Source organism: Epinephelus moara, chromosome 8 (assembly GCF_006386435.1).
Source record: "Epinephelus moara isolate mb chromosome 8, YSFRI_EMoa_1.0, whole genome shotgun sequence".
Taxonomy (NCBI): domain Eukaryota; kingdom Metazoa; phylum Chordata; class Actinopteri; order Perciformes; family Serranidae; genus Epinephelus; species Epinephelus moara.
In genome coordinates, this window is record NC_065513.1 from 22,354,983 (window position 1) to 22,368,145 (window position 13,163).

Sequence of the window (13,163 nt, forward strand, 5' to 3'; positions counted from 1 at the left end):
CCAGGAGTCAAACAAATGATAACAGGCCGTGCTGCAATGACAGGAATGAATCAGAGAAACAATGACTCTGCACTGTGTACACACAGCGCCCAACAGACGGACTTTCTGTTCTCACCTTTGGGTTAGCCGGATTTTAACTAACTGAAAATAGACGATAATTCAGGATGAACTAGCTGCTAGATTTCCTGCTGATCTGAACGGTTGAGAAAAGTGAAAGGTCATTACTTATTTGCATTTCCTTGTGTTATTGCTGGTGTCATATGACTAACATCTCAATTAAGATATGCATCACCAGACCTTGTTTTTGAATATCTAACACTGCTAACCGAACTTTCATGTCAGCAAAATGAATGTTTGGTGTCAAGTTTTATGTCTCTTCATGTATGGGCGCTCAGGTCACAGAAAACAAACCCTGCACCTAAAAGACAACATCACATAAATGATCCTCCTGATAATGAGCGCCTGAGAGAGACCGAGCGTCACCAGCACACAACGAGCTGCTCAGCAACCTGTCCAACAGGTAAAACAAGTGTCGCTGAAAAGGAGTAGGAAGACGAGACAGAGAGAAACACACTATAGCCTGGATCTTCACACAGTTGGAAGTGCGTCCCCGTGGACATTCACTTATTTCAATGAACCTCAGATACAGTGCACCACAGCCCAAAAGCAATACAATAACTGCCTGGTGTGGTCGTGTTACACTAGAGTGCTCCTGTCACGGCCGTCCCTCTTTTGTGCCAATAAAACTATAGCTTAGAGACTGAGGAAGAAATCCTTCTGCCACTGTGCTGAAGTGCCTGTGAGCAAAACACTGAATCCAGCTCTGGGGTTGCTGTCTTGTTAATGACTGTGCACTGCAACCCTCTTAGCGGTCTTTATTTAATTATCAAATCATTAGAAATGACCAAAGGCCCAAATAATTGTGACAGGGTTCCTACACCTTCTTAACCATCAATTAAGGACTTTTCAGGCCCAATCCAAGGACCCAACATGGCGTATTTGAGACACAGATCAAGGTTAATTACTGTTACAACCCTGACATTTTTTATAATGAGAATTAGCAGGCATTAAAGAAGCTCACGGACAATTAAAAAGAGAGAAAGAGAGGCTTGACTGTGTGAACATTTCTCATTGTGCTGTGTTGCAGTGATGGCAGACTGCCTGGTCTCTTGCCTTCACCAACACAGCACAGCAAAACAATATATTGTGTAAGTTGAGCCATAGAGACTGAGAGAATTTCGATTCTTGCTTATTCATTTCATTTATTTTCCGTGACCACTTATCCTTTTCGGGGACGCGGGGTTGCTGGAGCCTATCCCAGCTGACACTGGGCGAGAGGCAGGGTACACCATGGACAGGTCACCAGACTATCACAGGGCTGACACAGAGAGACAGACAACCATTCACACCTACGGGCAATTTAGAATTAACCAGTTAACCTGCATGTCTTTGGACTGTGGGAGGAAGCCGGAGTACCCTGTGAGGCGACAATGCCAACTACTGCACCACTGTGCCGCCATTTCTTGCACAAAATATATAAATTCAAGCACCTTCAATGACCTATTTTTGCCCACTTTTTAAAAAAACTTCCAAGCACTTGTTTTTTTCCTCAAATGAACAAACTTTCAAGGGTTTCAAGGATCCTTGATGCGATATCCGTAAGTCCCTCTTGAACTTAAACATACACTGTATGTTAGTCTTTCATGGATTAATTCAAACGCTGACTGTTACGTGCCATGTTGAGTGGGTGAGCACTTCATCACTTCACTTTGCCGATTACGGACATCCTGTTTAAAAGGTCTGGAGAGGCGAGCAGTCGGTGCCAGTGGGGAATTTTGGCAACATCTATGCTCTGTGGTGGTTTTGACAACAGATAATAGTTAATAACCTGAACTCGTGGTGTGGTGTGGCAGGGTCAGTAGAATTACACCTGTCCAGAGGGAGGGTGTTAATCTGTTCTTTCATACCTCAGGTTGTAACCTTGTTTTATTTAGCTGGTTTTACAATGTCATTTAATTAAGTCCGCCTCCATGTTTTTGTAGAAAGCTGTTTATCAATTAACTTTCCGATGACTCTTTTTTTTCTGTAAACCTTCATTTGTTACTTAATATTTCACCTCTGGGGGAAATGTCACATTGAGGGGTGTTAATACTTTTCTCCTCCTTCGTGTCCTTTTAATAAAATTTTAATTATCTGCTAAAATTTATTTCAGTTGAAACCCGACTGCACAGCTGGGGAATGTAGAACAACTATCCCTTATACGATCTAATATGCTCAACCATGGCGTTGCCTTTTGAGCTATTACAAGAGAGATTTGAATCATTGACTCACTAACACATAGCCATTACATAATGATCAAAGCAGCTGCAGTCAGACAGCACAATTACCCGGGACTACTTTGACACCACCCACAGCTAAATCAGGCTTGGCGTGCCCCGCCTTAAGTCACAACTCAGTGCTGCGTTTTGTTTGAGGGAAGTGTGCTGAAAAAATGAAACACTTAGGGCAGAGAATAACTCGCTCTACAGTCCCATGTCCCACTGAGGTGTTGCAATCAACCAGACCTGCCAGTCTTTGTTAAAACCTGCAAACCTGCAGTAAAAAAAGACAGGTGGGTGCAGTTCACAAAACAAGGGCGAATTTTCTTAAAATGCCTTGCTGGGATTATTTTAATATTTATGGACTGGAGTCAAGCCCTTGCCAATTTGCACAAAAATAAACAGATATGTGTGTGACACATATGCAGTTCTACTTGTTAGTGTCCTTTTAACACATCTGTTGACACCCATTGTATTTATATGATGCTAGCAAGCCGGCTTCACCATCACAGTATTACATAAGAGACTAATCCGACATACAGTTCAAGCATTACAGCAGCAACATCTTCAATCTCTGCCTGTCTTTCCAAAGTATCTCCCTGCATCCAAAGGCTCCAGTGTGTGTCACTATAATATGTAGTAGAAGTGGCACATACCAGTAAATGACAGTATAAGACTGTGGTTCCTTGGTCTTGCCCTCAAACACAGGCTCCATGTCACATCTTTGTCTGAAACATGATCATATATCAGCGGCAGAGGCCCCTAATCCCACAAAACCCCATAAAAGCCTCTTTAATACATTACAAAACCTGGGAGTCGCCTACACACCCTAATCCACACACACACACACACACAACCACAAAAACATACATGGCCACACAACAAGGCACAGAGGGGCCACTGTGGCGTTCAGAGTGAGAGCAGGGAGTACTGGTTAATAGGAGACCCCCTCCTCCCGCCCGCTTCTGACGCAAATGAACTGCCAGTTCCTCGTTTACACAGGGCAAGTGCAGTGGGCTAGCATGGAGGCCCGTGTGACAATGAGGGGTTTGTTGGGGGAGGAAGGCCGACAGCTGGGGGAGAAGATTGGGTTGGATGGGGGCCGCGCTCTGGCACACAGAGCCTGGCACTGAGGCCTCAACAGATGGCCGCTGAGCAGCGAGGCTGCAGGGAGACTCTCATAGTACATGCAGAATGGCTGTCAGTCAGAGAGCAGCGAAGGAGCCAGGAAAGGGACGGAAAGGAGAAGGACACCGATGCAAGATAAGAGGAGGAGGGTGACCAAATACTTAATACAGTTAACTGCTTTTAGGGCTGCACAATGTATTGTTGTTTTTTTTACCATCATCGCAATGTCGACTTGCACGATAAACACATTGTGAAAGACCGCGAAATGCACTCAGGGATTTTTTGAGTAATGTTTGCCTTACTCAAAATGACTTTCACTGTTGCAGACAAATTTCCAATGCCAAATAAAATCACGAGAGTTTCACCTCAGCTAGTACGTGCTCCCGTGATCTTGATCCTTTCGTGTAAGGTGGTCATAAAACTCAATCCGAGCTTCAGTCAGTCTTTTTCTCATCTTGACGTCCCAGCAAAATCAAAAATGTTTAATATAATTGTAAGTTTTTCGTCTTGGCTCGAGCAATACTGAACTTCAATAACGTGGCCACTGTCCACAGCCAATAGCTGCGCTCTCTCCAGCACCAAACAGGAAGCAGCAAACTGGGTAGATAGTAAACATCGACTCCAGGGAGGCACAAAAACCTGAAGAAGTCTTAGTCCTCTTGTACTGTGGAAAAGGAGGAGAAAGTGGTGGAGCTGTGGAGTGAACAAGAGTCGGTGTTTAATTTGGTGCGTATTATCTACCAACCAGCAACTTTTAGTGACAAAAATTAATTTTTGAAAAAGTTCGCCTCCCATTCTCATGGTCTCCTCCCACTAAAATAGTGCCGCTAACCAAATGAGGATGGTGACATATCACACAAATACAGTTTCTCTTTATAGATTATGTTGATGCCGAATTGACAAGAACACTGTCGACATATGGCGCCTTTTATTTTGTGTTTCTAGAATTCTGTGTTTTTGTGGAAACGTAAGGAGTTGTCAATATGCCACATTTCTTAAAGAGGATTTGGCGTGATATTTTCCACCAGGATCGATTTCGTGGTAGTCTTGCAATGTGTGACTAAAAACTCACGTTACCTTTAAAGCCAGAGGGTGTCAGAGTTATGTCTTCAAAAATATTTTGTTTTTATTGGTGCCTTTTGTGTTCAGTTCAGTGTTCAATTTGCCCAACAGAAGAATGATGGAAACTATTTCCTTTCATTTTTTTATTCAACAAGCAAATTTGTTGAATTTTCGCAGTATACTGAAAGCAGAGGAAAACTGAGCACACTTTAATATCTGTTCATTCTTTCTAAGTCACACCATTGTCATGATCTTCAGCAATGTTATCACATATTTTCAGCCAGCTAGAGTGCCATACTGCAGCTTTTTGGGAGACAAAAGCCAATTTCAGTGTCATTTGTTGGAGCACTCCAGCGTACATACCCTTACATGCCCTTGCTCAAGGCTACGAGGGTAGTAATGGGTACAGGTTGCACTGGGATCGGACTACAGCAGAAACCATTCACTTGCTAGCAGGACTGCAGCTAATGATTATTCTAATAATTGATTAATTTGCCTTTTATTTTCTTGATTAACCATTAGGTCTATAAAGCATCAGAATAACATGATCAATCCCTAATTTCATAGAGATCAATGTCATGTCATCCAATTACAACAATTATTACTAGTCAGTTTCTATGATTGCATAAAACACTATTATTTCACTGTAACTTTTTTCTGCTACCACACATAATACAAAGTCTCACTATCACACCTCACATCAACCTACACCCAGGTCACACACTAACACAAACACAGATACCAGTCCCTTCATGCCATGGCCGAAAGGTAAGTCAGATGAAATCCAAACTTTTTACTAACTGAGCAGTTTGGTCCAAGCACTCCGGACATGCTGACACTGTCGACAGCCCAACAAGTTAGCATCTGGTTCAAGCGTCGGTAAATCCTCTGACCAGCAGAGAGGAGAAGTGAGAGGGAGGGAAAGCCTGGACTAATCCCTGAGGCCTGCCATAAGGTCTTTTGCCAGCTAGCATTACTGTAGCCACTCCACACTCACTCCACAGCCTCCACCCGCCACCCTGCATTAACGTCTCCAACATTGAGGCGTCTCTGCCTTACCTTGTCATCTCTGCCTTTCAGCAGCGTGTCCATGTGCTTGGACATCCTGGTGTGGCAGAGTGCGTGAAGTTAATGAGGTTGAAGCATCAACGCTACACCTGAGCGGCTTCTCACTGGACATAATGCCCCGAGGCAAGAGCACTTATTGCAGGTCCTTATCAGCTTAATTCAACAGACTGCTGCTGGGGCTCTGGCTGACAAGGTCACAAACAGACTTTAGCACAGCTCACACCTTTTAGCTCCATGTAGCGCTAACAAGAATGCTAACAATTCACCTGACCGGTGCATTAAATCATTGAGAGATGTGACACAGGAGCAACTACAGCAACACTTGGATTTACAGGAAGGGTTTGAAGTGTTTTCCAATCACTTATCACAACTTTTGGAATTTAACATTCTATCTAAGATCAAATGGTTTAAAAAGTTATTTCTGCATTTTTATTTATATTCTTATTGTGTTGCTCCTCTCCTCTCCTCTCCTCTCCTCTCCTCTCCTCTCCTCCTGCTGCTGCTTCTTCGTCCCTTTTCTAATTAAACCAGCACAACCTCTCCCACATCAACACAGGCAATAAGAAGAACACAGAAGCCCACACTGGATGTCTGCAGTAGTTTTGTTCTTCTTCTTCTAACGGCTCATCCATCCCTAAACGCATATATAAAAAGCACTGTTCCAGCCCAGACACAACACATGGTGATGTTTTGCAAAGTTGTAATCCCTCAGATTTACTGTCTACTTTATTCTTAATGCTAAAATATGGCATGATATATAATATTATATCATAAATGTTATTTTATGTTTTTATGGCATTTCCATCACCAAATTCATCAGATTAAAAGAACACGCCTGGATATCTGGCTACTATGAAGACTGTTAATCTGAATGTGACAATATCCTGACTTTGGTAATGGTCATGTAAACAGCCTATTTCATTTCAATATTCCAAATTAGGCCTTTTTTCCAAATAAAGTATTTTCTGATTGAGACGTCGGGACATGCCAGTATTACTCCGGAAATTTATGACATAGGCCTCTTGCCAGGTCTGTGCATTGTGCATTCATTCATTTTCCATAACCATAACCTGTTAGGGGTTGCGAGGGGGCTGGAGCCTATCCCAGCTGACATTGGGCGAGAGGTGGGGTACACCCTGGACAGGTCGCCAGACTATCACAGGGCTGACACATAGAGACAGAAAACCATTTACGCTCACAATCACACCTATGGCCAATTTAGAGTCACCAGTTAACCTGCATGTCTTTGGACTGTGGGAGGAAGCTGGAGTACCTGGAGAAAACCCACACTGACATGGGGAGAACATACAAACTCCGCACAGAAGGGCTCCCCCACACTGGGGTTTGAGCCCCCCACCCTTGTTTGAACCAGGAACCCTCTTGCTGTGAGGCGACAATGCTAACCACTGCAGCACCGCCACCTCTGTGCGTTGTTATGGATATGATTGCACACAAACCAACTCGACAGCAGTTTGCAAGACTGTGGGGTAGAGATGCACACCCACTAGAAAGAAAAGCCCACATTTCTGGTCAGAAGGAAAAGAAGACACACCCTTTTTTAAACGTTGTTGGCTATCAACAATTTCTTGGGATATATCACAATGTCAGCCTTTTAAAGAAGGTGGCTGAAGGAATGAAAGAAGGAGGCTGTGTTCATACGGTCAAACAAGTCCGTCACTGATGGAAAACTTTTCCATATTTTGACATGATGAACAGCATGTTAGGGGACATTAATCGGAATATGCACAGCTGTAAGTAAACAGGAGTAATACATTAGTTTCTTGCTTAGTCTTTTTTATACTAAAGACAAAAAACAGAATATTTTGTGCATGTAAAGAAATGAAACTCTCACTGAAGAGAATAAAGTTTCAGTTTTGGAAAAGTTTCAACAAAGGCAGCATGGGTGGATTAACCTAAAAAAGAGTAAATTAATCTAGAGAGCTATTAAATGGCTGCACAAACAGAGTCTTATTTGGTAGTGCCTAAGTCAATTATTAATACTGAATCCACTAAAATATTCAACAAAAGATAAACTGTTCTGTAGCAACCAGACTGTTTTTTGGCCAGCTGGCAGCACTAGTTAATTAGCTCATGGTTCACATGATGCTCATGGTTAGGAGTAGCTGTTTAATATGATGTAAAAATGTACAGTACAGTATGTACCACATAGATTCAGTATCATGACTACTTTGTGTTTAGGACTTTAATGTTGGTCTATTTGCAGTGACAATAAAAGGATCTTATAGGCATCATGAGCACATGTTTTGTAAATAATGCATGAGTATTACATGTGTGCTTTGTCCAGTTACTCTGCTTAAAATACTTGAGCATAAAGAAGACTTAATTACGAGCATTTAATGCATAGAAACACTTTGATAGAAATGGTTAAAGGTGGAGTCAAAGCCTGAACTCCTTTTTGTTTGTCGACAAACGCTGACACAAGATCTCACTACAGAAAGTCTTAATTTAACACATCGTCCTTTTTCATATCAGTGTGAAACAATCCTAACAATGTGCTTTTAATTCTCTCTCGACTCCCACTCAGTAGCTGTGTTTACCCGCCGCTACTCCCATCCCCCTTTCCTCTCTCATGGGCGCTCTCTCAGGCAACAGGAGCGAGGGAAAGCAAACACTACACACACACACACACACACAAACACAGGACGCTGTGTGAGACATTTCACCTTGGTACCGAGGTCAACATAAAAAGAAGAGAACGCAGGAGAGAGTGAGGGTGAGGTGGTGCAGCAGGAGTTTCAGTAAGAGCACTGGATGAATCAGCAGTACTGAGAAACGCTATAACAGGACAAATATATATAATAGATAACAGAGAAGTATGGGGGCTCCCTCCTCCACACAGCTGCCTTTTAACACAACAGGTTACACTTAAAAGAACACATTTAACCAACAGTTGCACAGTTTGGCATTTTTAAAACAGCTTAGTCAGTACATACTGCCACTACTTCACTACTTAAGTCTCCACATCCACCAAAGTAGTTGTAGTAAAATGCTATTAAGGATGCAGCAAAGAGCCGCACAATAATCATGGGTCAGATTCTTCCTCATACTGCCTGCTTCATTTGCATATTGCCCAGTGGGTTCATTCAGCTGAGCAGTAGCACCCGACAGTCATTCACATAAACACCACACCAGTTCAAAGCAGTTTATCTGACTGGTTCCACTTGATTCTGAATACACAGTGAGTTTAAAACAACACTTTGACACTTGTCCTCTACACACAACATGCCGTGTTGAGCACTTTGCACAGCATGGAACCAGTAAGGCAACGATGCCTGCATGTAGTTATGGAATAAAGGCGGTGCCTACTTGAACTCAGGGCTACAAATATGCAGTAGGGAGGGGACTGGGTAAGAATTTTTAATGATTAAAATGTTATTTATTCTGGCTATTTTGTGAGAAAATAGGGTGTGCAGATGATAGTCAAGCAGGGGGCCATGCACAGCAGCACCACCTCTCCACACGTGCTTCAAAAGCAAATAAAACACTGACAGAGGAATATACACCCAGCGGAGGAAAAGCTCAGCCCATTTTAGATTGTACTGGAAGTGCTGCAAGTCTGTACTCTCTGGCAGCTGTTTAACAGTTTGTTTAGTTACTCAACCTTGTCTGAATGAATCTCAGGTTTCTAAATCAGGCTGGGGTGTGTGCTTCGACCAGCTGGTATGTCTTTTAAGGAACAGTTTTTCCGAGATTGCTTTGGTGTAAGCTGCTGAGGAGATATCAGCCGTAGAGATGTCTGCATTCTCTCAAATACAACAGAACTAGATGGCACTCAGCTTGTGGTGCTCAAAGCACCAAAAAATACATATAAAAAAACTCAACAGCAATGTCTCTTTCCAGAAATGATGACCAAGTTACTCAAGATAATCCACACACCTTGTTGTGAGCAGTTTCATTTAAGGAACTATTTTCTTTTTACTGAACTGCACCTGCCCACCGTATCACTGCACAGAAGCAAGCATGTGTCTACTCATGGGTAAGAGGCAGGGTAAAATGTAAAAACTGATGGCGTCCTCCTCAGCTGAGCTGTAACTATAGCGAACTTTGAGCACCACAAGCCAAGTGCCATCTAGTTCCATTATATTGTAGAGAAGGCAGACATCTCTACGGCTGATATCTCCAACACTCGGCACCTCACACCAAAACAATCTAGACTAATAAATAGCACTACAGCTAAGAGGTAAAATATGTTAACTGTTCCTTTAGCAGATTAAAGCATTTAGTAAACAACACTATCTACACTAAGTTTCCTACTCCTGATGGCAGAGAGTATGGTTTACTTGGCAGATGACTGCAGTGAGGCGACAGCCAGCAACCACAAAGCACCTGTTGTCGCAGGAAGAATGAGACAAACCTCATTCCTTCAGTGCAAACACACAAAAGGAAAGTGAGTCAAATTCCTAAGCACTCCACAAGGGGAATATCTCCAAGTTAAAGCTAAGTGCTATATCCAGCATAGAAACACCATCTGTGAGGGAGGAAAGGTGGTCAAACAGGCAGGACTAGATCAGCATGATACCAATGGACAGGCTTTAGTGAGGAATGAATGGTGTTACTATACAGAGGAGCGCTGTGTAGATACGGTTGGCTTTAAGTGTTCTTGTAAAATGCACAACATTATGTTTAAATAGTCAAATCTCTGAGAATTGTTAAGTGAGCACACACCTGTAAAACATATTGTTAAGTAGATACATTTGTCCTTATCGTCTGTGTTACAATAAAAGACGGTGAGTCATAATTCTTACAGTAAAAGTTGCAGTGTTGGCCAGATAATAATACATACCATTTCTGGGATACAAATATATTTTAAAATATACACAAAGCATGTAGAGCCTCGTGTCAAAGCTGGATGCAGAGCCTGCCCAACCCAATGAGATGTCTTTTATCTTCTACACTGTGTAAGGTGACCTTGGGTGACTTGAAAGGCGCCTCCAAATAAAATGTATTATTATTATTATTATTATTATTACACAAGCTATTGCTTAGAGCCCCCTAGTCCAGAAAAGACTTCTTAAGGATTTTTGTAATGAACAAGAGACGATAATAATAATATAAAAACTGAAATTCCTAAACAAAAACAGAAAACATTTTTTGCCATTTTTGCCAAAAAGCAGGCCCAATGAAAAAAAAAAAAGCTCAGAGACAGGTAAAATGGACAAGTTAGATAGGTTAAGTAATTTATATGCTGCAATCTCCGGGGCTGAAAAATAAAGCCAGTACAGCTTCTTGAATGGCTGGCTCCAAGAGCAAGTCAATCCCAAAAGACGCCTATGTTAAAATGTCTACAGCAAGATAAACATGGTTACAGCCTGGGACAAAAAACGGATTTGGTCTCTATAGCTAATTTCAACTTTCACGACAACTGTACAAGGGCTGAATTTTTATATAGCTCACCAATTTACATTTATCAAAGTTTAAAGTTCTGCATATTTAAGAGCGGGACACCTTGAATGACTGTCTGCAAGGCGTCACCTCAGTTTATGGGTCAGATCCACCCCACGCTCCTCCATGGAACAACCCTCTAATCCAAATATGGTCACTCCAAAAAAACCAAGATGGTGACGACTGCAATGTCAAACTCAAGGCTTCAGAACAGGGATCCACAAACCAATGGGTAGTTACGTCAATCATTTTATACAGTCTATGGCAGTCATGTCTAAGGTCTGACCCAGGGGCCAGTTGTAGCCCATCAGACCTTGTCTTTCAAAACACAATGTATGATTAACACAATACTGGTTAATCAAGCAACATCACTTTACTTTTTTTCCATTTACCTCACGATGGCAGGACAATTATATCGTTTGTAGACATGCACAAGGTGGGAACTATGTAGGCAAAACTAATGTGTGTCAGAAACACATGGCAAACAAGCAAACACCCAATTTCCTGCAAGGTGACAGACATGGCCACAGCAAGGAAGTGTAAAGTCTACAGTGAGGGCTGCCACTTTCAGAGATGGTAGAAAGTTGAATTTTTTCTCTTAGAGTTATGTGTCATTTGAATGTGATTTCTTTAGTAACCCATATGATGTATTTTCACATTATCTAATCTGGGTCCCTTAAAAATGTTTGGACACCCCTGGTCTATGGTATTTGACTGTCACCTACAAAACAAGTACTCCCAGGAAATATATCAATCATTCATTTTCCGTAACCACCTATCCTGTTGTGGGGGGGCTGGAGCCTATCCCAGCTGACATTGGGTGAGAGGTGCACACACCCTGGACAGGTCACCAGACTATAGCAGGGCTGACACATAGAGACAGACAACCATTCACATTCACACCCACAGGCTATTTAGAGTCACCAATAAACCTGCATGTCTTTGGACTGTGGGAGGAAGCCGGAGTACCCAGAGAACACCCATGCTGACATGAGGAGAACACGCAAACTCGGGGAACCTTCTTGCTATGAGGTGACAATGCTAACCACTACACCACCATGCCAACAACAAAAAAAGGAATATAATAATATAAAATAATAAGGGACAAGCTGGTTTTAAAACACTTATCTGCGATGTTATAATAAATGTAGCTGGAAAAACTGACTTAAAAATATGCCCAAAATATGTGGAATATAAAAATATATCACTCATAAGGTTATAGACAAATACTATATTCATTGTAGTCTATCTAAAGATAGTGTTGTCACTAATGGGTCTCACTTTAGTCTTATTATTTGTACACTATATGAGCTTAAACTAATATTTACAGTTCACAAGTTGGTTCAGTGGCATGTGAACACAGTACAATGAAGGAGCCCTCATACCAAACCCTGCTCCGGGCCCCCAGAGGTCTAGGTCCAGCCCTGGCTGGCTGTAGTTGGACATTCCTGACATATACCCGGACGCTTTCAAGTCATTTCATTCACACATCAATCATTCATTTCCAAAGTCAAGGTGCTAATAGGAGATGTGGCCTATGCAGTACACTGTGCGCACCGCACACACAGACGGTCACCGGGTAAAAGCCACAGCAGGCCTGAGTAAAGCGCAGGTTTCTATCCCGCAGTGAGAATTCACACAGTTTTTACCTGCTGCTTGTCAAAATGCTCCCTCTCCGCTCCGAGGTTGGCCTCAGTCCGCCTGGTTTTCACCCGTGTGGGCACCTGTCTAATGCTGTTCATCCTCTAGTTCTCACAATGACTGCTTCAGCGAGAGAAGTAGTTAAAAAAAGAGACACAAAACGCGTCCAGGTGAAAGGAAATATCAGAGGTGTGTTCTCCGTCTATCTAGACTCCAGACTGTGAGTGTGTGCGCGATGGACATCTCCAAGCTGCGGCTTCATAGCTGGTGATGCATCGCGGCTGAAGGAGGAAGAGCAAGTGACTGTTTGCCTTGCGTTACGTGGACGGATCCTCCCCCAAGGTGGAGGAAATCATCATCATCATCACGTCTTCTGCCGCCGCCGACATCCTCCCACACGCATGTCAGTTTTTCCAGCTACATTTATCATAACACAGCAGATAAGTATTTTGTGAAATCAGCTTGTCCCTTATTACATTGTGGTTTTTTTTGGCGCGCTCTTATGTGTCTCTCTCAGCTGTACGCAGTGACGTCACCTGAATG

At 42.5% G+C, this 13,163-nt stretch overlaps 1 protein-coding gene across 1 annotated transcript in view; it reads right to left on the reverse strand.

Annotated features, from left to right (window-relative positions):
• hip1rb (huntingtin interacting protein 1 related b) overlaps nt 1–12,927 on the reverse strand; it is a 31,089-nt gene extending 18,162 nt beyond the window's left edge. Inside the window, exon 1 of the mRNA XM_050051741.1 lies at nt 12,629–12,927. Within this exon, the coding sequence (XP_049907698.1) occupies nt 12,629–12,721 (93 nt within the window). The 5' untranslated portion in view covers nt 12,722–12,927. The remainder of the gene's footprint in view (nt 1–12,628) is intronic.
• Nucleotides 12,928–13,163: the final 236 nt, after the last annotated feature.